At 62.6% G+C, this 25,416-nt stretch overlaps 1 protein-coding gene across 4 annotated transcripts; it reads left to right on the top strand.

The window, feature by feature from the left end:
* Window positions 1-11,538: 11,538 nt before the first annotated feature.
* Window positions 11,539-25,025, top strand: LOC134432750 (class I histocompatibility antigen, F10 alpha chain-like). 4 transcript variants are annotated; one of them, XM_063181651.1, is made up of 8 exons: window positions 11,549-11,671; window positions 21,840-22,103; window positions 23,030-23,302; window positions 23,609-23,881; window positions 23,967-24,074; window positions 24,173-24,208; window positions 24,328-24,360; window positions 24,790-25,025. In XM_063181651.1, exons 1-8 carry the CDS (start codon window positions 11,596-11,598, stop codon window positions 24,801-24,803), a joined length of 1,077 nt encoding a protein of 358 aa, XP_063037721.1. In that variant the 5' UTR covers window positions 11,549-11,595; the 3' UTR covers window positions 24,804-25,025. The 4 variants fall into 4 exon arrangements, with proteins under 4 accessions (XP_063037719.1, XP_063037721.1, XP_063037722.1 ...); XM_063181652.1 differs by lacking the exon at window positions 11,549-11,671 and adding an exon at window positions 20,239-20,332; XM_063181649.1 differs by lacking the exons at window positions 24,328-24,360; window positions 24,790-25,025 and having other exon boundaries at window positions 11,539-11,671; window positions 23,967-24,209.
* The last annotated feature ends 391 nt before the right edge of the window (window positions 25,026-25,416 follow it).

The raw sequence follows: 25,416 nt of genomic DNA, 5'->3' as shown, positions 1-25,416 counted from the left end.
CTTGAGCGCCCATTTCCAGCCACCCCGAGCCCCCTGTCCCCTCCTCAGCAGCACCGGGACCCCCCTGAACCCCCATTTCTGGTCGCCGGTGCCCCTGGAAACGCCAGTTTCAAGCACCTAAACACCCTCGAACCCCGAATTCCGGGAAGGAAATTCCCCCTGAACCTGCATTCCGTGGCATGGAAATCCCATGAACCCCCATTTTTGGGCACTAGAACCCCCCTGAACCCACATTTTTTAGCATTAGGAACCCCCTGCCCCCCCCCTAATCCGGGACTGGGCTCCCCCCGCACCCCCATCAGTGCTCCGGGACCCCCTGCACCCCCATTCCCATCCATCTCGCCCTTCCCAGACCCCAGTCCCCCCCTTTTCCTCGGCTTTTGGATCCCCAGATCTCCCAAATTTCTGCGTTCCACAGTTCTCCATTCCCGGCCCTTCCTGGAAGGGGTTCCAGGGGTCCCAGAGTGTCCCAGGGGTCCCAGGGGGTCTCAGCGAGGATCCAGTGGGATCCAGATGAATTCCCTGGAATTCCCCTTTTCCCCGTCTCACTTTCCCACCTCCCAGGCTGCGTCCCCGGGATCCGCCCGCCTCTCCCAGCCCCAGACCCCTCTTCCTGTGACCCAGGGACCCCCTGAACCCCCATTCCTGCCTTTCCCAGCTCCCAGACCCCACTGCCCTCAACACCGGGGATCCCTGGACCCCCTTTGGTGGGCACAGGGACCCCCTGGATCCCCCATCCCGCCTCTCCCAGTCCTTCCTTGAACTTCCATTTGCGGGCGAACTCCCCTTCCAGGGCACAGAGACCCCCTTGAACGCTCATTTTGGGGCATCGGGACTCCCCGTACCCCCTTCCCCAGCCCCGATAACCCCTGCACCCCCTTATCTGAAGCCTGGAACCCCCTGAATCCAATATCCCGGGCACGGAAACCACCCTGAACTCCTATTTCTGGGACCTGGGAGCCACTGCATCCCCTTATCTGGAACCAGGACCCCCTAAGGTTCTAGGCACCAGGATGCCTTTAATACCGGAACCCGGGAAGGGAACCCCCTGAACCCCATTTCCTGGGCACCGGGACCCCAGTGCATCCCCTTATGCAGCACTGGGACCCCCTGAACCCCCATTCCGCCGCACTAAGACCCCTGTGCACCCCCATATCCAGAACTGGAACCCTCCCAAACCCTCCATTCTCAGACACAGGACCCCACCCTGCACTCCCTTATGCCGCCCCAATGCCCATCCCACACCCCCTTTCCCGGCCCTCCCCCTCTCAGACACCCCAGTCCCCGCTTTTCCTTGACCCCGGCACCCCCTGGACACCCCCTCCTGCCTTCCCCAGCCCCCACCCATCACCTTCCTCAACACCGGGGATCTGCCCGTGCACCCCCTTTCCTGGGCACAGGGACCCCCTGCACCCCCCACTGCCCTCACCCCCCATCATTGACCTGGGACCACCTGAACCTCCGTTGCTGGGCAGGGAAACGCACAAAACCCCCATTTTGGGTCCTGTGACCCCCCTCAATCCCCTTCCCAGGCATCAAAACCTCCCTGTACCCCCTCATCTGACACCGAGAGCACCCTGAGCCCCCATTTCTGGTCACCGACGCCCCTGGAACCCCCACTTTCGGGCAACTGAATCCCCCCAAATCCCAAATTCTGGGCTGGAAACTCCCCCTGAACCCGCATTCCCCAGCACGGGAACCCCCCTGAACCCCCATTCTTGTGCACTGGGACGCCCCTGCCCCCCTTAATCCGGGACTGGGATCCCCACGCACCCCCATCAGTGCTCCGGGACCCCCTGCACCCTCATTCCCGGCCATCCAGCCCTTCCCAGACCCCAGTCCCCCACTTTTGCTCGGCTTTTGCACCCACAGATCTCCCAAATTCCTGCGTCTCCCCAGTTCTCCATTCCCGGCGTTTCCTGGAAGGGGTTCCAGGGGTCCCAGAGGGTCCTCCGGGGTCCCAGGGGGTCTCAGCAAGGATCCAGCGGGATCCAGATGAATTCCCTGGAATTCCCCTGGAATCTCCCCTTGGAGACTTTTCCGTCTCCCAAGCTGCGTCCCCGGGATCCGCCCGCCTCTCCCAGCCCCAGACCCCCCTTCCTGTGACCCAGGGACCCCCTGAACCCCCATTCCTGCCTTTCCCAGTTCCCAGACCCCACTGCCCTCACACCGGGGACCCCTGGACCCCTTTGGTGGGCACAGCGACCCCCTGGATCCCCCTATGCCACCTCTCCCAGTCCTTCCTTGAACCTTGGACCCTTCCCAGCTCTCCTGGTTCTCTTCGCGACCCTTGGACGCCCCCAGACCCCCCAATCTCTGCGTCCCCCCAGTTCTCCACCCCCTGCGCGTCCTGCGGGGGGTCCGGGCAGGTCCCGGGGGGTTCAGGGGAATTCCCAGGGTTTCCTCTGTCCCCTCCCCCTCCCCGCGCTGCCCCGGTCACTTTCGCGTCTCCCAAGCTGCGGCTCCGGGATCCGCCCGGGGACCGGGGACTGCCCTGGCACCGAGAGCCCCTGACCCGCAATTCCCGGGCACAGGGACCACTGAACTTCCATTTGCGGGCGAACCCCCGTTCCTGGGCACAGAGACCCCCTTAAACATTCATTTCGGAGCACTGGGACTCCCTTGTGCCCTTTCCCTCGCTCCGATAAACCCTGCACCCCTTATCTGGAGCCTAGAACCCCCTGAACCCCCATCCTCGGGCATGGAAACCGCCCTGAACCTGAATTTCTGGGCACCGGGACCCACTGCATCCCCTTATCCGGCACTGGACCCCCTGAACCTCAATTTCCTCGGCACTGGAACCACCCTGAACCTCAATTTTTCAGTCACCAGGACCCCTCTAAATCCCGGACCCGGGGGGAAGGAAACCCCCCCTGAACCCCATTTCCTGGGCATCAGGACCCCACTGCCTCACCTTATGCAGCACTGTGACCCCCTGAACCCGCATTCCTCTGCAGCCCCATATCCAGGACGGAAACCCTCCCAAACCCTCCATTCTCAGGCACAGGACCCCACCCTGCACCCCCTTATCCATCACGGGGATCCCCCTGCACGCCCTTATGCAGCCCCAATGCCCCCCCTGCACCCCCTTTCCGGCCCTCCCCCTCTCAGACACCCCAGCCCCCGCTTTTCCTTGACCCCGGCACCCCCTGAACCCCCACTCCTGCCTTCCCCAGCCCCCACCCATCACCTTCCTCAACCCCGGGTCCCGTGCACCCCCTTTCCTGGGCACAGGGACCCCCTGCACCCCCCACTGCCCTCACCCCCCATCCCCTGACCTGGGACCCCCTGAACTTCTGTTCCCGGGCATGGGACACCCTGCACCGCCTTATCCGGGACTGGGACCCCTCCTGGATCCCCTTCACGTGTTCTGGGACCCCCCGCACCCCTCCCAGGGGCTCCCGCCCTTCCCAGATCCCACACCCGCCCTTTTCCTTCACCTTTGCACCCCCAGATCTCCCAAATTTCCGGATCCCCCCAGTTCTCCACTCCCGGCGCTTCCTTAAGGGGGTCCCAGGGGTTCCCAGGTGGTTCTCAGAGGGCTCCAGGGCGGTCGCAGCGGGATCCAGAGGGATTCTCTGCAATTCCCCCGTCCCCTCCCCCCGCCCCGCCCTCCTCGGTCCCTTTCGCTTCCGCGTCCCAACCTGCGAGACCGGGATCTGCCCGGCGACCGGTGACGTCACGGACAGGTCGGGCTACCATTGGCGGGCAGGAAATAGCGGCGCCTATGGCGGGGCCGGAGGCGGCTTTAGGGGCGGGGTCAGGTCTGTGGGCGGGGTCAGGTCTGTGGGCGGGGCCTCAGCGGAGCAGCGCCATGGCTGCAGCGCTGGGTCTGGGGCTGCTCTTGGGGCTCCTGGGGGACCCGGGGGGCGCGACCAAAGGTGAGTGGGAACCCCGAAACCGGGAACCCTCTGAACTTCCATTACCGAGCCCTGGGACCCTCCTGAACTTCCATTACCGGGCATGGGAACCCCCCGTAGCCTGTGGGGGGTTGTGACCCCCACTTGATCCCCTCCCCCAGTACCGGGACCCCCCCTGAACCGCCATTCCCGGGCATCAGAATCCACTGAGCCCCCATTCCTGAGCACGGGGACCCCTTGAGCGCCCATTTCTGGGCATAGGGACCCCCTGATCCCCCTTCCCCAGCACCGGGGGCCCCTGAATCGCCATTTCCCGACACCGAGACCCACTCGAACCCCGAATTCTGGGAAGAGAATCCTCTGAACCCCCATTCCTGGGCAGGGAAAGCTCCTGAGCCCCCATTCCTGGGCACGGGGACCTCCATGAACGTCCATTTCCTGGCGGTGCGGCTCCCCTGCACCCCCATATCTGGCCCCGGGACCCACCGGATCTCCCATTCCTGGGGTTCAGGATCCCTTTAAAACCCGAATCTCGGCACTGGAACCCCCCTGAACCCCCATTTTTGGGCACGGGGCCACCCCTGAATCTCCATTTCCGGGCACCGGGACCCCGCCCTTCACCCCCTTGTTCGAGACTGGGACATCCCGCACCCCCGTCAGTGCTCTGGGACGCCCCTGTCCCCCTTTTCGGGCATCCCTCTTTTCGCAGACCCCAGACCCGCCCTTTTCCTAGAACCTTGGATCCCCCAGATCTCCCAAGCTTTCTCTGTCCCCCCAGTTTTCCATCCCGCCGCTTCCCGAAACGGGATCCCAGAGCGTCCTGGGGGTCCCGGGGGGGTCACACTCGGGTCCAGAGGGATCCAGATGAACTCCCTGGAATTCCCCTTTCCCTCTGTCCCTTCCCCCGCGTTCCCTCGGTCTCTTTCTCTTTTCCGTCTCCCGAGCTGCGTCCCCGGGATCCGCCCGCCTCTCCCAGCCCCAGACCCCCCTTTCCGTGACCAGGGACCCCCTGAACCCCCATTCCTGCCTTTCCCAGCTCCCAGACTCCACTGCCCTCAACACCGGGGACCCCTGGACCCCCTTTGGTGGGCACAGGGACCCCCTGGATCCCCCATCCCGCCCCTCCCAGTCCCTTCCTTGAACCTTGGACCCTTCCCGGCTCTCCCGGGTCCCTTCCCGACCCTTGGACGCCCCCAGACCCCCCAATCTCTGCGTCCCCCCAGTTCTCCACCCCCTGCGCATCCTGCGGGGGTCCGGGCAGGTCCCGGGGGATTCAGGGGAATTCCCAGGGTTTCCTCTGTCCCCTCCCCCTCCCCGCGCTGCCCCGGTCACTTTCGCGTCTCCCAAGCTGCGGCTCCGGGATCCGCCCGGGGACCGGGGACTGCCCTGGCACCGAGAGCCCCTGACCCGCAATTCCCGGGCACGGGGACCACTGAACTTCCATTTGCGGGCGAACCCCCGTTCCAGGGCACAGAGACCCCCGTGAACGTTCATTTCGGGGTATCGGGACCCCCTGCACCCCCTTCCCCAGCTTCGATAACCCCTGCAGCCCCTTATCTGGAGCCTAAAACCTCCTGAACCCCCATTCCGGGCACCGAAACCGCTCTTAACCCCGATTTCTGGCACGGAGACCTCACAGAACCGCCATTTCTGGGCACTGGAACTCTCCTGAACCTCAATTTTCAGGCACCAGGACTCCTTGAACCCGGGAAACCTGGAAGGGAACCCCCCTGAACCCCATTTCCTGGGCATCCGGTTATCTGGCACCGGGCCCCCTGAACCCCCATTCCACTGCACCAGGACCCCCTCGAGCCCCCCATTCCTGTGAACGGGGACCTCCTGCACCCCTTCTACAGCACCAGATCCCAGCCAGGACCATATCTGGCACTGGGACCCCCAAACCCCGATTGGCAGGAAGGGACTTCCCCTGAACCCCATTTCCCCGGCACCGGCACTCCCAGAACCGCAATTTTCGGGCACCGGGACCCCCTAAACCTCCAGTCCCGGACAGAGAAACTCCATATAGCCACTTTTTGGGTCCTGTGACCGCCCTCAGTGTCCTTCCCCAGCATCGAGACCCCCCCTGTACCCCTCATGTTGCTCCGAGATCCCCCTGTACCCCCATTCCCGAGCACGTGGACGCCCTTGAGCGCCCATTTCCAGCCACCACGACCTCCCTGAGCCCTCCTCAGCAGCACTGGGACCCCCCTGAACCCCCATTTCTGGTCGTCGGTGCCCCTGGAAACGCCAGTTTCAAGCATCTAAACACCCTTTAACCCCGAATTCCGGGAAGGAAATTCCCCCTGAACCTGCATTCCGCAGCATGGAAATCCCATGAACCCCCATTTTTCGGCACTAGAACCCCTCTAAACCCTCATGTTTTAGCATTAGGAACCCCCTGCCCCCCCTAATCCGGGACTGGGCTCCCCCCGCAACCGCATCAGTGCTCCGGGACCCCCTGCACCCCCATTCCCGGCCATCCCAGACCCCAGTCCCCCCCTTTTCCTCGGCTTTTGCACCCCCAGATCTCCCAAATTTCTGTGTCCCCCCAGTTCTCCATTCCCGGCGCTTCCTGGAAGGGGTTCCAGGGGTCCCAGAGGGTCCTCCGGGGTCCCAGGGGGTCTCAGCGAGGATCCAGCGGGATCCAGATGAATTCCCTGGAATTCCCCTTTTCCCCGTCTCATTTTTCCGTCTCCCAAGCTGCGTCCCCGGGATCCGCCCGCCTCTCCCAGCCCCAGACCCCCCTTCCCGTGACCCAGGGACCCCCTGGAGCCCCATTCCTGCCTTTCCCAGCTCCCAGACCCCACTGCCCTCAACACCGGGGACCCCTGGACCTCCTTTGGTGGGCACAGGGACCCCCTGGATCCCCCATCCCGCCTCTCCCAGTCCCTTCCTTGAACTTCCATTTCGGGGCGAACCCCCCTTCCAGGGCACAGAGACCCCCTTGTACGCTCATTTCGGGGCACCAGGGCCCCTCTGTACCCCTTCCCCAGCCCCGATATCCCCTGCACCCCCTTATCTGGAGCCTGGAACCCCCTGAATCCTGAATCCCGTGCACGGAAACCGCCCTGAACCTCCACTTATGGGCACCGGGACCACCCCAAACCCCCATTTCTAGGCACCGGGATCCCCCTAAACCTCAATTTTCAGGCACCAGGACCCCTTGAACCCCGGATCCCAGGAAGGGAACCCCCCTGAACCCCATTTTCTTGACATCGGGACTCCAGTGCATCCCGTTATCCGGCACTGGGACCCCCTGAACCCCCATTCCACTGTACCAGGACCCTTCCAAGTTGACTGTTCCTTTGAATGGGCACCGGGGACCCCCTGCACCCCTTCCCCAGAACGGGATCCCAGCCAGGCCATTATCTGGCACCCGGACCCCCATGAATCCCGCTTTCTGGGAAGGGACTCCCCGTTCACCCCCATTTCCTGGGCACCGGGAACCCACTGCATTCCCTAATACAGCACCGGGAGCCCCTGAACCACCGTTTTCCCGACACCGAGAGCCACGTGAACCCCGAATTCTGGGAAGAGAATCTGCTGAACCCCCATTCCTGGGCAGGGAAACCCCCCTGAACCCCCATTCCTGGGCACGGGGATCCCGTGAACGTTCATTTCCTGGCAGTGGGACCCCCCTGCACCCCCTTATCTGGCTTTGGGACCCACCTGATCTCCCATTCCTGGGGTTCAGGATCCCTTTGATCCCCGAATCGAGGCAATCGAACCCCCCTGAACGCCCATTTCCGGGCACCGAGACCTCCCTGCCCCCCCTAATCCAGGACTGGGATACCCCGGACCCCCGTCAGTGCTCCGGGACCGCCTGCACCCCCATTCCCGTCCATCCCGCCCTTCCAGACCCCAGTCCCCCCCTTTTCCTCGGCTTTTGCACTCCCAGATCTCCCAAATCTCTGCGTCCCCCCAGTTCTCCCTTACCGGCGCTTCCTGGAAGGGGTTCCAGGGGTCCCAGAGGGTCCTCCGGGGTCCCAGGGGGTCTCAGTGAGGATCCAGCGGGATCCAGATGAATTCCCTGGAATTCCCCTGGAATCTCCCCTTGGGAGACTTTTCCGTCTCCCAAGCTGCGTCCCCGGGATCCGCCCGCCTCTCCCAGCCCCAGACCCCCCTTCCTGTGACCCAGGGACCCCCTGGAGCCCCATTCCTGCCTTTCCAGCTCCCAGACCCCACTGCCCTCAACACCGGGAATCCTTGGACCCCCCTTTGGTGGGCACAGGGACCCCCTGGATCCCCCATCCCGTCTCTCCCAGTCCCTTTCTTAAACTTCCATTTGTGGGCGAACCCCCCTTCCAGGGCACAGAGACCCCCTTGAACGCTCATTTTGGGGTACCGGGACCCCCCTGTGCCCCCTTCCCCAGCCGCGATAACCCCTGCACCCCCTTATCTGGAGCCTGGAACCCTCTGAACCTGATTCCCAGGCACGGAAACCCCCCGAACCTCAATTTCTGGGCGCCAGGACCCACTGCATCCCCTTATCCAGCTCCAGGATCCTCTGAATCTCAATTTCCTGGGCACTGGAACCCCCCCGGAACCCGGGAAGGGAACCCCCCCTGAACCCCATTTCCTGGGCACCGGGACCACACTGCATCCCCTTATGCAGCACTGAGACCCCCTGAAACCCCATTCCCCTGCACCAGGACCCGCGTGCACCCCCATATCCATGAGCAGAAACCTCCCAAACCCTCCATTCTCAGGCACAGGACCCCACCCTGCACCCCCTTATCCATCAGGGGATCTCCCTGCACCCCCTTATCCAGCCCCAATCCCCCCCCGCACCCCCTTTCCCGGCCCTCCCCCTCTCAGACACCCCAGTCCCCGCTTTTCCTTGACCCCGGCACCCCCCGCACCCCCACTCCTGCCTTCCCCAGCCCCCACCCATCACCTTCCTCAACCCCGGGTCCCGTGCACCCCCTTTCCTGGGCACAGGGACCCCCTGCACCCCCCACTGCCCTCACCCCCCATCCTTGAACTGGAACCCCTGAACCTCCGTTCCAGGGCATGGGGACCCCCTGAACCCCCTAATCCGGGACTGGGACCCCCTCCTGGACCCCCCTCACACCCCCCTGGGACCCCCCGCACCCCTCCCCGGCCCTCCCGCCCTTCCCAGACCCGCCCTTTTCCTTCCCCTTTGCACCCCCAGATCTCCCAAATTTCCGGGTCCCCCCAGTTCTCCGCTCCCGGCGCTTCCTTAAGGGGGTCCCAGGGGTTCCCAGGTGTTCTCAGAGGGCTCCAGGGCGGTCGCAGCGGGATCCAGAGGGATTCTCTGCAATTCCCCCGTCCCCTCCCCCCGCCCCGCCCTCCTCGGTCCCTTTCGCTTCCGCGTCCCAACCTGCGAGACCGGGATCTGCCCGGCGACCGGTGACGTCACTGACAGATCGGGCTGCCATTGGCGGGCAGGAAATAGCGAGGCCAATGGCGGGGCCGGAGGCTGCTCTGGGGGTGGGGTCAGGTCTGGGGCGGTGTCAGGTCTGCGGGGGCGGGGCCATAGCAGAGCAGCGCCATGGCTGCAGCGCTGGGTCTGGGGCTGCTCTTGGGGCTCCTGGGGGACCCGGGGGGCGCGACCAAAGGTGAGTGGGAACCCCGAAACCGGGACCCCCTGAACTTCCATTATCGGGCACCGGGACTCTCATTAACTTCCATTACCGGGCACAGGAATCCCCCATAGCCCGATTTTGGGTTCTGTGACTCCCCCCTGATCCCCTTCCCCAGCACCCGGACGCCCTGAATCGCCATTTCCAGGCATCGGGGACCCACATGGACCCCGAATTCCGGGAAGAGAATGCCCTGAGCCCCCATTTTTGGGCAGGGAAAACCCCCATTCCTGGGCACGGGGACCTCCATGAACGTCCATTTCCTGGCAGTGCGGCTCCCCTGCACCCCCTTATCTGGCCCTGAGACCCACCGCATCTCCTATTTCTGGGGTTCAGGATCCTTTTGAATCCCGAATCTCGGCACGGGAACGCCCCTGAACCCCCATTTTTGGGCACGGGGCCACCCTTGAATCTCCACTTCCGGGCACGGGGACCCCCCCTGCACCCCCTTGTTCGGGACTGGGACGTCCCGCACCCCCGTCAGTGCTCTGGGACGCCCCTGTCCCCCTTTTCGGGCATCCTGGTTTTCCCAGACCCGCCCTTTTCCTAGAGCTTTGGAACCCCAGATCTCCCAACTTTCTCTGTCCCCCCAGTTTTCCACTCCTGCCGCTTCCTGAAACGGGGTCCCAGAGCGTCCTGGGGGTCCCTGGGGGGGTCACACTCGGGTCCAGAGGGATCCAGATGAACGCCCTGGAATTCCCCCTTTCCCTCTGTCCCCTTCCCCTGCGTTCCCTCGGTCTCTTTCTCTTTTCCGTCTCCCAAGCTGCGTCCCCGGGATCCGCCCGCCTCTCCCAGCCCCAGACCCCCCTTTCCGTGACCCAGGGACTCCCTGGAGCCCCATTCCTGCCTTTCCCAGCTCCCAGACCCCCCTGCCCTCCACACTGGGGACCCCTGGACCTGCCCTGTACCCCTTTCCCCAGCCCCAATAAACCCTGCACCCCCTTATCTGAAGCATGTAACACCCTGAACCCACATTCCGGCCCAATTTCTGGGGACCGGGACCCCTCTGAACCTCAATTTTCAGGCAGCAGGACCCCCTGAACCTGTGAACCCGGGAAGGGAACCCCCTGAAACCCATTTCCTGGGCACCGGGACAGCAGTGCATCCTGTTACCTGGCACCAGCACCCCCTACACCCCCATGCCGCTGCACCAGGACCCCTCGAGACCCCCATTTCTGTGACCAGAGACCCCCTGCACCCGTTCCACAGCACCACAGCTCAGCCAGGACCATATCTGGCACTGGGACCCCCCAAACCCCGATTTGCAGGAAGGGATTCCCTCTGAACCCCATTTCCTGGTCATCGGCACTCCCAGAACCGCATTTTTTGGGCACCGCGACCACCTAAACCTCCATTCCCGGACAGCGAAACTCCATATAGCTGCTTTTTGGGTCCTGTGACCCCCTCAGTCTCCTTCCCCAGCATCGAGACCCCCCCTGTACCCCTCATCTAGCTCCGAGAGCCCCCTGTACCCCCATTCCCGAGCACGTGGACCCCCCTGAGCTCCCATTTCCGGCCACCCCGAGCCCCCTGTCCCCTCCTCAGCAGCACTGGGACCCCCCTGAACCCTCATTTCTGGTCACCGACGCCCCTGGAAACGCCAGTTTCAAGCACCTAAACACCCTTTAACCCCGAATTCCGGGAAGGAAACTCCCCCTGAATCTGCATTCCGCAGCATGGAAATCCCATGAACCTCAATTTTTGGGCACTAGAACCCCTCTAAACTCTCATGTTTGAGCACTGGGAACCCCCTGCCCCCCCTAATCCGGAACTGGTCTCCACCCGCAACCCCATCAGTGCTCCGGGACCCCCTGCACCCCCATTCCCGTCCATCCCGCCCTTCCCAGACCCCAGTCACCCCTTTTCCTCGGCTTTTGCACCCCCAGATCTCCCAAATTTCTGCATCCCCCCAGTTCTCCATTCCCGGCGCTTCCTGGAAGGGGTTCCAGGGGTTCCAGAGGGTCCTCCGGGGTCCCAGGGGGTCTCAGCGAGGATCCAGTGGGATCCAGGTGAATTCCCTGGAATTCGCCCTTTACCCCTCCCCCTTCTCCCCTCCCCCCGCGCTCCTCGGGCACTTTCGCTTTCGCGTCTCTCCAGCCGCGCCACAGCCGCGATCGGGGACGGCTGCGATGGCTCCAGCGCTGGGGCTGGGGGTGCTCTGGGCGCTCCTGGGGCTTCTGGGGAACCCGGGGGGCGCGACCAAAGGTGAGTGGGACCCCCCGAAACCGGGACCCCCCTGAACCGCAATTCCCGGGCACCGGGAACCGTCTAAACCTCCATTGTCGGACAGGGGAACGCCTCTGAACGCCCATTTTGGGTCCTGTGACCCCCCTCAATCCCCTTCCCCAGCACCGGGACCCCCCTGTACCCCCTCATCTGGCACCAAGACCCCCTGAACCCCCATTTGTAGTCAGCAGGATCCCCCTGAACCGCAATTCCCGGGCACAGGGAACCTCCTAATCCTCCATTCCTGGGTACCAGGACCCCCCTGAACCCCCATTTTCGGTCCTGTGACCCCCCTAAATACCCTTCTCCTGAACCGGGACCCCCCTGTACGCCCTGATCTGGCACCGAGACCCCCCTGAACCCCCATTCCTGAGCACGCGGACCCCCTTGAGCGTCCATTTCCGGCCACCTCGACCCCCCTGTACCCCCTTCGGCAGCACCGGGACCCCCCTGTACCCCCTCATCTGGCACCAGGACCCCGCTGAACCCGCATTTTCGGTCACCGGCGCCCCTGAAACCCCCATTTTCGGGTACCGGGACCTCCTCGAACCCCGAATTCCGGGAAGGAAACTCCCCCTGAACCCGCATTCCCCGGCAGAGGAACCCCGTGAACCCCAGTTTTTGGGCACTGAGACCCCCCTGGGCCCCGCTAATTCCCCCAGGCGCTTTCTGGAAGGGGTTCCAGGGGTCCCAGAGGGTCCCTTGGGGTCCCAGGGGGTCTCAGCGAGGATCCAGTGGGATCCAGATGAATTCCCTGGAATTCCCCTTTTCCCCGTCTCGCTTTTCCGTCTCCCAAGCTGCGTCCCCGGGATCCGCCCGCCTCTCCCAGCCCCAGACCCCCCTTTCCGTGACCCAGGGACCCCCTGGAGCCGCATCCCTGCCTTTCCCAGCTCCCAGACCCCACTGCCCTCAACACCGGGGACCCCTGGACCCCCTTTGGTGGGCACAGGGACCCCCTGGATCCCCCATCCCGCCTCTCCCAGTCCCTTCCTTGAACCTTGGACCCTTCCCGGCTCTCCCGGTTTCCTTCCCGACCCTTGGACGCCCCCAGACCCCCCAATCTCTGCGTCCCCCCAGTTCTCCACCCCTGCGCATCCTGCGGGGGTCCGGGCAGGTCCCGGGGGGTTCAGGGGAATTCCCAGGGTTTCCTCTGTCCCCTCCCCCTCCCCGCGCTGCCCCGGTCACTTTCGCGTCTCCCAAGCTGCGGCTCCGGGATCCGCCCGGGGACCGGGGACTGCCCTGGCACCGAGAGCCCCTGACCCGCAATTCCCGGGCACGGGGACCACTGAACTTCCATTTGCGGGCGAACCCCCGTTCCAGGGCACAGAGACCCCCGTGAACGTTCACTTCGGGGCACCAGGACCCCCTTGTGCCCCTTCTCCAGCCCCGATAACCCCTGCACCGCCTTATCTGGAGCCTGGAACCCCCTATACCCCCATTGCCAGGCACGGAAACCGCCCTGAACCCAAATTTCTGGGCAACGGGTCGCCCCCGAACCCCCATTTCTGGGCACTGGAACTCTCCTGAATCTCGATTTTCTGGGCACCCGGGAAGGGAACCCTCCTGAACCCCATTTCCTGGGCATCCAGTTATCTGGCACCGGGCCCCCTGAACCCCATTTCACTGCACCAGGACCCCCCGAACCCCAATTCGCAGGAAGGGACTTCCCCTGAACCCCATTTCCCCGGCAACGGCACCCCTGGAACCGCAATTTTCGGGCACCGGGAACCCCTAAACCTCCATTCCGGGACAGGGACCTCCCACATAGCCCCTTTTTGGGTCCTGTGACCCCCCTCAGTCTCCTTCCCCAGCATCGAGACCCCCCCTGTACCCCCATTCCTGAGCACGCAGAGCCCCTTGAGCGCCCATTTCTGGCCACCCCGACCCCCCTGTACCCCCTTCGGCAGCACCGGGACCCCCCTGAACCCGCATTGCTGGTCACCGGCGCCCCTGGAAATGCCATTTCGAGTACCTAAACCACATTGAACCCCAAATTCCAGGAAGGAAATTCCCCCTGAATCTGCATTCCGCAGCATGGAAATCCCCTGAACCCAAATTTTTGGGCACTAGAACCCTTCTGAACCCCCATTTTTTAGCACTGGGACGCCCTGCCCCCACTAATCCGAGACTGGGACCCCCCAGGACTGCCGTCAGTGCTCCGGGACCCCCTGCACTCCCATTCGCGGCCGTCCCGCCCTTCCCAGACCCCAGTCCTCCCCTTTTCCTCGGCTTTTGGATCCCCAGATCTCCCAAATTTCTGCGTCCCCCCAGTTCTCCATTACCGGCGCTTCCTGGAAGGGGTTCCAGGGGTCCCGGAGGGTCCTCCGGGGTCCCAGGGGGTCTCAGCGAGGATCCAGCGGGATCCAGATGAATTCCCTGGAATTCCCCTGGAATCTCCCCTTGGGAGACTTTTCCCTCTCCCAAGCTGCATCCCCGGGATCCGCCCGCCTCTCCCAGCCCCAGACCCCCCTTCCTGTGACCCGGTGACCCCCTGAACCCCCATTCCTGCCTTTCCCAGCTCCCAGACCCCACTGCCCTCAACACCGGGGATCCTTGGACCCCCTTTGGTGGGCACAGGGACCCCCTGGATCCCCCATCCTGCCTGGGGGGGCTCCCTGAATCCCCATTTCACTACACCATGACCCCCTCGAGCTCCCCATTCCTGTGAATGGGGACCCCCATCACCCCTTCCACAGCACTGGATCCCAGCTAGGCCATTATCTGGCACTGGGAACCCCGTAAACCCCGATTCGCAGGAAGGGACTCCCCCTGATCCCCATTTCCCCGGCATCGGCACTCCCAGAACCGCAATTTTCGGGCACCGGGACCCCCTAAACCTCCATTCCCGGACAGGGACACCCCACATAGCCCCTTTTTGGGTCCTGTGACACCCCTCAGTCTCCTTCCCCAGCATCGAGACCCCCCTGTACCCCTCATCTGGAACCGGGTTCTCCCTGACCCCCCATTCCTGAGCACGCAGAGCCCCTTGAGTGCCCATTTCCAGCCACCCCGACCCCCCTGCGCCCCCTTCGGCAGCACCGGGACCCCCCTGAACCCGCATTTCTGCTCACCAGCGCCCCTGGAAATGCCATTTCGAGCACCTAAAGCCCCTCGAACCCCGAATTCCGGGAAGGAAACTCCCCCTGAATCTGCATTCCACAGCATGGAAATCCCCTGAATCCAAATTTTTGAGCACTAGAACCCCTCTGAACCCCCGTTTTTTAGCACTGGGACCCCTTGCCTTCCCTAATCCGGGACTGGGACCCCCCAGGACTGCCGTCAGTGCTCCGGGACCCCCTGCACCTCCATTCCCGGCCATCCCACCCTTCCCAGACCCCAGTCCCCCCCTTTTCCTCGGCTTTTGGATCCCCAGATCTCCCAAATTTCTGCATCCCCCCAGTTCTCCATTACCGGCGCTTCCTGGAAGGGGTTCCAGGGGTCCCAGAGGGTCCTCCGGGGTCCCAGGGGGTCTCAGCGAGGATCCAGCGGGATCCAGATGAATTCCCTGGAATTCCCCTTTTCCCCGTCTCACTTTCGAGTCTCCCGAGCTGCGTCCCCGGGATCCGCCCGCCTCTCCCAGCCCCAGACCCACCTTCCTGTGACCCAGGGACCCCCTGGAGCCCCATTCCTGCCTTTCCCAGCTCCCAGACCCCACTGCCCTCAACATCGGGGATCCTTGGACCCCCTTTGGTGGGCACAGGGACACCCTGGATCCCCCATCCCGCCTCTCCAGTCCCTTCCTTGAACTTCCATTTGCGGGCGAACCCCCCTTCAGGGCACAGAGACCCCCTTGAACACTCATTTCGGGACATGGGGACTCCTCTGTACCCCCTTCCCCAGCCCCGACATCCCCTGCACCCCCTTATCTGGAGCCTGGAACCCCCTGAATCGTGAATCCCGTGCACGGAAACCGCCCTGAACCTCCACTTACGGGCACCGGGACCACCCCAAACCCCCATTTCTAGGCACCCCCTAAACCTCAATTTTCAGGCACCGGGACCCCTTGAACCCCGGATCCCAGGAAGGGAACCCCCCTGAACCCCATTTTCTTGACATCGGGACTCCAGTGCATCCCGTTATCCGGCCCTGGGACCCCCTGAACCCTCATTCCACTGTACAGGACCCTTCCAAGTCGACTGTTCCTTTGAATGGGCACTGGGGACCCCCTGCACCCCTTCCCCAGAACGGGATCCCAGCCAGGCCATTATCTGGCACCCGGACCCCCATGAATCCCGCTTTCTGGGAAGGGACTCCCCGTTCACCCCCATTTCCTGGGCACCGGGAACCCACTGCATTCCCTAATACAGCACCGGGAAGCCCCTGAACCACCGTTTTTCCCGACACCGAGTGCCACGTGAACCCCGAATTCTGGGAAGAGAATCTGCTGAACCCCATTCCTGGGCAGGAAACCCCCCTGAACCCCCATTCCTGGGAACAAGGATCCCCGTGAACGTTCATTTCCTGGCAGTGGGACCCCCTGCACACCCTTATCTGCCTTTGGACCCACCTGATCTCCCATTCCTGGGGTTCAGGATCCCTTTGAAGCCCGAATAGAGGCACTTGAACCCCCCTGAACCCCCATTCCCAGCACAGAAACCCCCTGAACCTCAATTTCTGGGCACCAGGACCCACTGCATCCCCTTATCTGGTACTGGGACCCCTTGAATCTAAATTTCCTGGGCACTGGAACCCCCCTGAACCTCAATTTTTCAGTCATCAGGACCCCCTCTGAATCCTGGAACCCCGTAGGGAAGCCCCCTGAACCCCATTTCCTGGGCACTGGGACCCCAGTGCATCCCTTATGCAGCACTTGGACCCCCTGAACCGCCATTCTGCTGCACCTGGCCCTCTGTGCACCCCCATATCCAGGACTGGAACCCTCCCAAAGCCTCCATTCTCAGGCACAGGACCCCACCCTGCACCCCCTTATCCATCACGGGGATCTCCGTGCACCCTCCTATCCAGCCCCAATGCTCCCCCCCCGCACCCCCTTTCCGGGCCCTCCCCCTCTCAGACACCCCAGCCCCCGCTTTTCCTTCACCCCGGCACCCCCTGAACCCCCACTCCTGCCTTCCCCAGCCCCCACCCATCACCTTCCTCAACCCCGGGGATCTGCCCGTGCACCCCCTTTCCTGGGCACAGGGACCCCCTGCACCCCCCACTGCCCTCACCCCCCATCCCCTGACCTGGGACCCCCTGAACCTCCGTTCCTGGGCATGGGGACGCCCCGGCACCCCCTAATCCGGGACTGGGACCCCCTCCTGGATCCCCCTTCAAACCCCTCTGGGACCCCCCGCACCCCTCCCTGCCCTCCCGCCCTTCCCAGATCCCAGACCCGCCCTTTTCCTTCACCTTTGCACCCCCAGATCTCCCAAATTTCCGGGTCCCCCCAGTTCTCCACTCCCGGCGCTTCCTTAAGGGGGTCCCAGGGGTTCCCAGGTGGTTCTCAGAGGGCTCCAGGGCGGTCGCAGCGGGATCCAGAGGGATCCAGAGGGATTCTCTGCAATTCCCCCGTCCCCTCCCCGCCCCGCCCTCCTCGGTCGCTTTCGCTTCCGCGTCCCAACCTGCGAGACCGGGATCTGCCCGGCGACCGGTGACGTCACTGACAGCTCGGGCTGCCATTGGCGGGCAGTAAAAAGCGGCACCAATGGCGGGGCCGGAGGCTGCTCTGGGGGCGGGGCCAGGTCTGTAGGCGGGGCCTCAGCGGAGCAGCGCCATGGCTGCAGCGCTGGGTCTGGGGCTGCTCTTGGGGCTCTGGGGGACCCGGGGGCCGCGACCAAAGGTGAGTGGGAACCCCGAAACCGGGAAACCCCTGAACTTCCATTTCCGGGCACCGGGACCCTCCTTAACTTCTGTTACCGGGGTTACCGGGCCCGGAACCCCCTCCAAAGCCCCATTTTGGGTCCTGTGACCTCTCTCAATCCCCTTCCCCAGCACCGGGACCCCCATGTACCCCCTCATGTGGCACCGGGACCTCCCTGACCTTTATTCCTGAGCACGTGGACCCCCTTGAGCGCCCATTTCCAGGCACCCCGACCCCCCTGTACCCCTTTCGGCAGCACCGGGACCCCCCCTGAACCCCCATTTCTGGTCACCGGCGCCCATGGAAACGCCTGTTTCGAGCACCTAAACACTCTCGAACCCCGAATTCCAGAAGGAAACTCCCCCTGAACCTTCATTCTGTGACATGGAAATCCCCTGAACCCCAATTTTTGGGGCACAAGAACTCCTCGAACCCCCGTATTTTAGCATTGGGACCCCCTTGCCCCCCTTAATCCGGGACAGGGAACCCCCCCGCACCCCCATCAGTGCTCCGGGACCCCCCTGCACCCCCATTCCCGTCCATCCCGCCCTTCCCAGACCCCAGTCCCCCCCTTTTCCTCGGCTTTGGATCCCCAGATCTCCAAATTTCTGCGTCCCCCAGTTCTCCATTCCCGGCGCTTCCTGGAAGGGGTTCCAGGGGTCCCAGAGGGTCCTCCGGGGTCCCAGGGGGTCTCAGCGAGGATCCAGTGGGATCCAGGTGAATTCCCTGGAATTCCCCTGGAATCTCCCCTTGGGAGACTTTTCTGTCTCCCAAACTGCGTCCCCGGGATCCGCCCGCCTCTCCCAGCCCCAGACCCCCCTTCCTGTGACCCAGGGACCCCCTGAACCCCCATTCCTGCCTTTCCCAGCTCCCAGACCCCACTGCCCTCAACATCGGGGATCCTTGGACCCCCTTTGGTGGGCACAGGGACCCCCTGGATCCCCCATCCCGCCTCTCCCAGTCCCTTCATTGAACTTCCATTTGCGGGCGAACTCCCCTTCCAGGGCACAGAGACCCCCTTGAACGCTCATTTCGGGGTACTGGGACGCCCTGTATCCCCTTCCCCAGCCCCGATAACCCCTGCACCCCCTTATCTGGAGTCTGGAACCTCCTGAAACCCTATCCCCCGGGCACCAAAACCGCTCTGAACCCCGATTTCTGGCATGGAGACCCCACAGAACCGCCATTTCTCGGCACTGGAACTCTCCTGAACCTCAATTTTCAGGCACCAGGACCCCTTGAACCCCGGAAACCTGGAAGGGAACCCCCCTGAACCCCATTTCCTGGGCATCCCGTTATCTGGCACCGGGCCCCCTGAACCCCCATTTCACTGCACCAGAACTCCCTCGAGCCCCCCATTCCTGTGAATGGGGACACCCTGCATCCCTTCCACAGCCCCAGATCCCAGCCAGGCCATTATCTGGCACTGGGAACCCCCAAACCCCGATTTGCAGGAAGGGACTTCCCCTGAACCCCATTTCCCCGGCACCGGCACTCCCAGAACCTCAGTTTTTGGGCACCAGGACCCCCTAAACCTCCATTCCCAGACAGAGAAACCCCATACAGCCCATTTTTCGTTCCTGTGACCACCCTCAATCCAATTCACCAGCAGCAAGACCCCCCTGTACCCCCTTCCCCAGGCCCAATAACCCCTGCACCCCCTTATCTGGAGCCTGGAACCCCCTGAAACCCCACCCCCTTGCATGGAAACTGCCCTGAATCCCATTTTTAGGCAGTTGAACCCCCCTGAACCTCAATTTTCAGGAAATAGAAGACCTTGAATCCTGGAACCTGGGAAGGGAACTGCCCTGAAACCCATTTTCTGGGTTTCGGGACCCCACTGCATCCCCTTATCCAGCACTGGGACCCCCTGAACCCCCATTCCCCTGCACCAGGACCCGCGTGCACCCCCATATCCAGGACTGGGACCTTCCCAAACCCTCCATTCTCACACACTGGACCCCTCCTGCACCCCTTTATCCATCTGCACCCCCTTATGCAGCCCCAATGCCACCTCGCACCCCTTTTCCTGGCCCTCCCCCTCTCAGACTCCCCAGCCCCCGCTTTTCCTTGACCCTGGCACCCCCTGAACCCCCACTCCTGCCTTCCCCAGCCCCCACCCATCACCTTCCTCAACACTGGGGATCTGCCCGTGCACCCCCTTTCCTGGGCACAGGGACCCCCTGCACCCCCCACTGCCCTCACCCCCCTTCCCCTGACCTGGGACCCCCTGAACCTCCGTTCCAGGGCATGGGGACACCCTGCACCGCCTAATCCGGAACTGGGACCCCCTTCCTGGACCCCCCCTCACACCCCTCTGGGACCCCCCGCACCCCTCCCCGGCCCTCCCGCCCTTCCCAGATCCCAGACCCGCCCTTTTCCTTCACCTTTGCACCCCCAGATCTCCCAAATTTCCGGGTCCCCCCAGTTCTCCACTCCCGGCGCTTCCTTAAGGGGGTCCCAGGGGTTCCCAGGTGGTTCTCAGAGGGCTCCAGGGCGGTCGCAGCGGGATCCAGAGGGATCCAGAGGGATTCTCTGCAATTCCCCCGTCCCCTCCCCCCGCCCCGCCCTCCTCGGTCCCTTTCGCTTCCGCGTCCCAACCTGCGAGACCGAGATCTGCCCGGCGACCGGTGACGTCACTGACAGATCGGGCTGCCATTGGCGGGTAGGAAATAGCGGCGCCAATGGCGGGGCCGGAGGCGGTTCTGAGGGCGGGGCTATGACTGGGGCGGGGTCAGGTCTGTGGGCGGGGCCTCAGCGGAGCAGCGCCATGGCTGCAGCGCTGGGTCTGGGGCTGCTCTTGGGGCTCCTGGGGGACCCGGGGGGCGCGACCAAAGGTGAGTGGGAACCCCGAAACCGGGAACCCTCTGAACTTCCATTTCCGGGTACAGGAACCCCCCATAGCCCCATTTTGGGTCCTGTGATCCTTCTCGATCCCCTTCCCCAGCACCGGGACCCTCCTGAACGCCCTCATGTGGCACCGGGACCGCCCTGAACGCCATTCCCGGGCATCAGAATCCACTGAGCCCCCATTCCTGAGCACGGGGACCCCTTGAGCGCCCATTTCTGGGCATAGGGACCCCCTGATCCCCCTTCCCCAGCACCGGGAGCCCCTGAATCGCCATTTCCCGACACCGAGACCCACTTGAACCCCGAATTCTGGGAAGAGAATCCTCTGAACCCCCATTCCTGGGCAGGGAAAGCTCCTGAGCCCCCATTCCTGGGCACTGGGACCCCCCTGAACCCCATTGTCAGGGACTGGGACTCCCTGCATCCTCGTCAGTGTTCTGGGACACCCCTGCACCCCTTTTTCGGGCATCCCACATTTCCTCGACCCTTTGGATCCTTTTGTTGGCCTTTGGATCCCCCCAGATTTCCCAACTTTCTGTGTACCCCACATTTTACACTCCCACCCTTTCCCGAAATGGGGTCCCAGAGGCTCCAAGGGGGGGTCGCAGGAAGGGTCCAGAGGGATCCAGATGAACTCCCTGGAGTTTTCCCTTTCCCCGTCCCCTTCCCCCGCGTTCCCTCGGTCTCTTTGTCTTTCCCGTCTCCCGAGCTGCGTCCCCGGGATCCGCCCGCCTCTCCCAGCCCCAGACCCCCCTTCTCGTGACCCAGGGACCCCCTGAATCCCCATCCCGCCTCCCCCAGTCCCTTCCCTGAACCTTGGACCCTTCTCGACTCTCCCAGTTCCACTTCCCGATCCGTGGACGCCCCCGATCCCCCAATCTCTGCGTCCCCCCAGTTCTCCACCCCCTGTGTGTCCTGCTGGTGGAGGGGGGGCGGTTCTTGGGGGTCCAAGAGGGTCCCAGGGGGAATTCTGGGCCCTGAGGCCCCCCTGAATTTTCAGTTTTGGGCACTGGCACCCCACTGCACTCCCTTATCCAGTCCCAATTCCCCCCTGCACCCTCTTTCTCATCCATCCCGCCTTCCCCAGTCCCCAGACACCCCTATTCCTTGACCCTGATACCTCTTGGACCCCCATTTCAGCTTTTCTCAGCTCACAACTCCCTTTTCCTCTGCATAAAGGACCCTCAAGACTGCTATTCCCAGGTGCTCCCACCTTTTGACCCCTCATTCCTGGGCACGGGGATCCCCTGGAACCCCCATCCCACTTTCCCAGTCCCTGCCCCCCCCCTCCCCTTCCATAACCCTGGAACCCCCTGAGCCCCCATTTCTGGACACCAGGACCCCCTGCAGGCCCTTTCCTGTCCATCCCACCTCTCCCACCCTGCACACTCTTTCCTTGGCCCCAGGATCCCCAGACCCCTTCCCAGCTCTCCCAGTTCCCCTTTCATTGATCCGTGACCCCCTCAAGCCCCCCAAATCTCTGTGTCCCCCCAGTTCTCCACTCACTGCATTACCTGCACGTGGCGGTGTCAGAGCCCAGCCCGGGGATCCCCCAGTTCATGGCCATTGGGTTTGTGGATGGGATCCCCTTCACGCGCTACAACAGCGAGCGGGGCCGGGTGGAGCCACTGACGCAGTGGATAAAGGATGGAGTCGAGCCAGAATATTGGGAGGGACAGACCCAGATTGGTGTGAACAACCAGCACGTGCATGCCAGGAGCCTGGAGAACCTGCGGGAGCGGTACAACCAGAGCAGGGGTGAGTGGGGGAATCTGTGGGGCTGGGATGGGGTGGGATCTGTAGGGCTGGGATGGGGATCCATGGGGCTGAAATGGGATCCATAGGTCTCAGATGTGGACTCACAGGGCTCCAAGGGGCTGAAAATGGGGATCCATTAGGCTGGGATGGGATATTTTGTGATCCACGGGTTGGAATATTGGTCCATGGGGCTGGGATGAGATCCGTGGGGCTGGGTTGGGATCTATGGGGTTGGGATGGAATCTGTGGGGCTGGAATGGGATCTGTGGGGCTGGGATTGGATCCATGGGGCTGGGATGTGAAATCATAGGGCTGGGATGGGATCCATGAGGCTGGGTTGGGATCCATAGGGTTGGGATGGGGATCCATGGGGCTGGAATCGGATCTGTAAGGGCTGGGGTGAGGGTCCATGGAGCTGGGATGGGATCTGTAAGTCTCAGGTGTGGACTCATGGGATTCCAAGGGGGTGAAATGAGAATTCATTACGCTGGGATGGAATATCTCGTGATCCATGGGTTGGGATATGAATGCATAAGGCTGGGATGGGATTTGTGGGGCTGGGTTTAGATCCATGGGGTTGGGATACAAATCCATGAGGCTGGGATGGGATTTGTGCGGCTGGAATAGGAACTGTAGGGCTAGGATGGGGTCTGCAGGTCTCCAGTTGTGGACTCACAGGACTCCAAGGGGCTGAAATTGGGATCCATTAGGCTGGTATGGGATATCTTGTGATCCATGGGGCTGGGATGGGATCTGTGGGGCTGGGTTGGGATCCGTGGGGTTGGGATGTGGATCCATGGGGCTCCAAGGGGCTGGGATGAGGCTCTGTGGGTCTCCCTCAGACTTTGGGGCTCCATGGGGCTGGAATGGGTCTCTGTGGGGCTGGGACGCAATTCCATGGGTCTCTGTGGGTACAATTCCTTCAGGTCTCCACACATGGTTGCGAGTTTCTGGCTGTGAGCTCCTGTCCGATGGGAGCGTCCGTGGATCCGAGCGGTACAGCTACGATGGGCGGGATTTCATCTCCTTTGATCTGGAATCAGGGAGATTTGTGGCGGCTGACAGCGGTGCTGAGATCACCAGGAGATTCTGGGAACAGGAAGAGGTGGCTGAGAGGTGGACGAATTACCTGAAGAACGTCTGCCCGGAATGGCTCCAGAAATACATCAGATACGGGCAGAAGGAGCTGGAGCGCAAAGGTGGAAGCAGAATTCCTGTGAGGGATATGGGAATGGAGGACTTGGGAACACAGTAATTCCTGTGGGAATTCTATGGATAGATCTCATCTCCATCCCATTCCCATGGAATTCCATGGTCAGATTTCACTCCCATCCCATTCCCATGGAATTCCATGGTCAGATCTCCCCTCCATCCCATTCCAGTGGGAATTCTATGGTCAGATCTCCCCTCCATCCCATTCAAGTAGGAATTCCATGGTCAGATCTCACCCCAGACCCATTCCAGTGGGAATTCCATGGATGTCTATCACCATTATCCCATTCCAGAGCCCCCTGATGTCCACGTGTCCGGAAGAGAGGAACATGGGACGCTGATCCTGTCCTGCCATGCGTACGGATTCTACCCCAAACCCATTGCAGTCAGCTGGATGAAGGGGGGTGAAACCTTGGATCAGGAGACGCAGTGGGGCGGGATCGTTCCCAACAGCGACGGCACCTTCCACACCTGGGCCAGGATCGAGGCGCTGCCGGAGGAGCGGGAGCAGTACCGGTGCAGGGTGGAGCATCCCGGACTGCCAGAGCCTGGGATCTTTGCTTGGGGTGAGGCTGGGAATGCGGGGATTGGGAATTTGGAATTTCTAAATGGGGATCCCCCTCACCCTCCTCACTATCCCGCGTTTCCCAGAGCCGACATCTGGCAGGAATCTCACTGTGATGGTCGCTGTGTCCGTCATCGCCGCCATCCTCATCCTCATCGTCCTCATCGGATTCGGCGTCTGGAAGCTCCAATCCGGTAACACACGGGATGGGGGTTGGGAAGGGACACGGATCCACCCGGCACCGTTCTGGGAATCCTGTGCAACTGACACTGATCCCACTTTGTTTCCATAGGGAGGAGGGACAGGAATGGATACAACCCGGCAGCCGGTGAGTTCCAGTGGTGGATCCAGCTCTGGATCCCCTCTGTGTGGATCCCAGGATGGATCCTGGGGCTAATCCCACTGTGTGATCCATGCTGGAATCTCATGGATCTTCTCTTTCTGCAGGAAAAGATGTGGGAACCAATGGCTTGAGCACAGGTATGGAGCAGGATCAGGGAGAGATTCCAGAGGGGGATCGGGGCCGGATGGACAGACTGGGATCGGGGAGGGATTTCTGATCAGAGCAGGGTCCAGAATGGGATCAGGTGGAATTGTAGAGTGGGATTGGGGCTGGATTCTGGTGTGGGATCAGGAGGGATGGATGGAGCAGGGTTGGTGTGGGAGGGATGGAGCAGTGTTGTGGCAGAGTGGATGGAGTGGGATTGGGTGGGATGGATGGAGCAGGGTTGTAGCAGAGTGGATGGAGTGGGATTGGGTGGGATGGATGGAGCAGGATTGGAGCAGGATTGAGGTGGGATCACGTGGGATTCTGGAGCAGCTCCTGCTCTCCATGGGCTCCAGCCAGGTCCATCGTGTGGAATGGGGACAGGGACAGGGTGACACCATGACTCTCTCTCATCCTGGCAGGAATCACCGCCTGAGCAATCCATGGAGTTGGATCTGGTCCGTTCCCTCTTCCCTGGAAAGCTGAGAGCTGCCAGCAGAGCTCATCCTGCTGCTCCCACCCACCCCACAGCTCTTGCTAACAGATCCATTTCCCATTTTCCAATGCTTTAAAGGCAAGAACCACAAATATTCACAATGCTTCGCTTCTGGTGTGAAGCTATCCTGCTTTGGGCAATAAATCTGGGTTCCCTCCTCCAGTGTCTGGCAGTTCATCTCTGGGAGCCAGGAATGGGAATGGGGTCACTGGAGCAGGGATGGGGACACCAGGAGCAGGATGGGAACACCAGGAGCAGGATGGGGAGATCAGGAGCTGGACTGGAACAATAGGAGCAGCCACACCAGCTCCATCTCCCGGGATTAATTTCCAGCTCCGTGTCCCATGTCTGAGGTGTCCCCAGGAGGGTTTGGCCACGCTGGGCTCCTGGAGGGACAGTCGGATGGGGGGAGGGGTCAGGCCAGGTGTTGCTGTCCCCAGAGGTCCTTGAGTGTCCCAAAATCAGGGCTCAGGATCTCAGAGAGGTTCCCTGGCCATGACCACGGCCATGACATGAGCATGAGATGGCCGTGAGAATGACCATGAGTGACACA

This window comes from Melospiza melodia (genome assembly GCF_035770615.1).
Source record: "Melospiza melodia melodia isolate bMelMel2 chromosome 7 unlocalized genomic scaffold, bMelMel2.pri SUPER_7_unloc_1, whole genome shotgun sequence".
Classification (NCBI taxonomy): Eukaryota; Metazoa; Chordata; class Aves; order Passeriformes; family Passerellidae; genus Melospiza; species Melospiza melodia.
The sequence above is the reverse complement of the archived record's forward strand: the minus strand, read 5'-3'. Positions and strand labels throughout refer to the sequence as shown.

Excerpts from the sequence above, each read along its gene's own strand:
- LOC134432750 (XM_063181649.1), top strand. The coding sequence starts at position 11,596 with ATGGCTCCAGCGCTGGGGCTGGGGGTGCTCTGGGCGCTCCTGGGGCTT. Across the intron at positions 11,672-21,839 it reads CCCGGGGGGCGCGACCAAAG|TTCTCCACTCACTGCATTAC; the intron begins GTGAGTGGGACC and ends GTGTCCCCCCAG. Across the intron at positions 23,303-23,608 it reads GAAGGAGCTGGAGCGCAAAG|AGCCCCCTGATGTCCACGTG; the intron begins GTGGAAGCAGAA and ends ATCCCATTCCAG.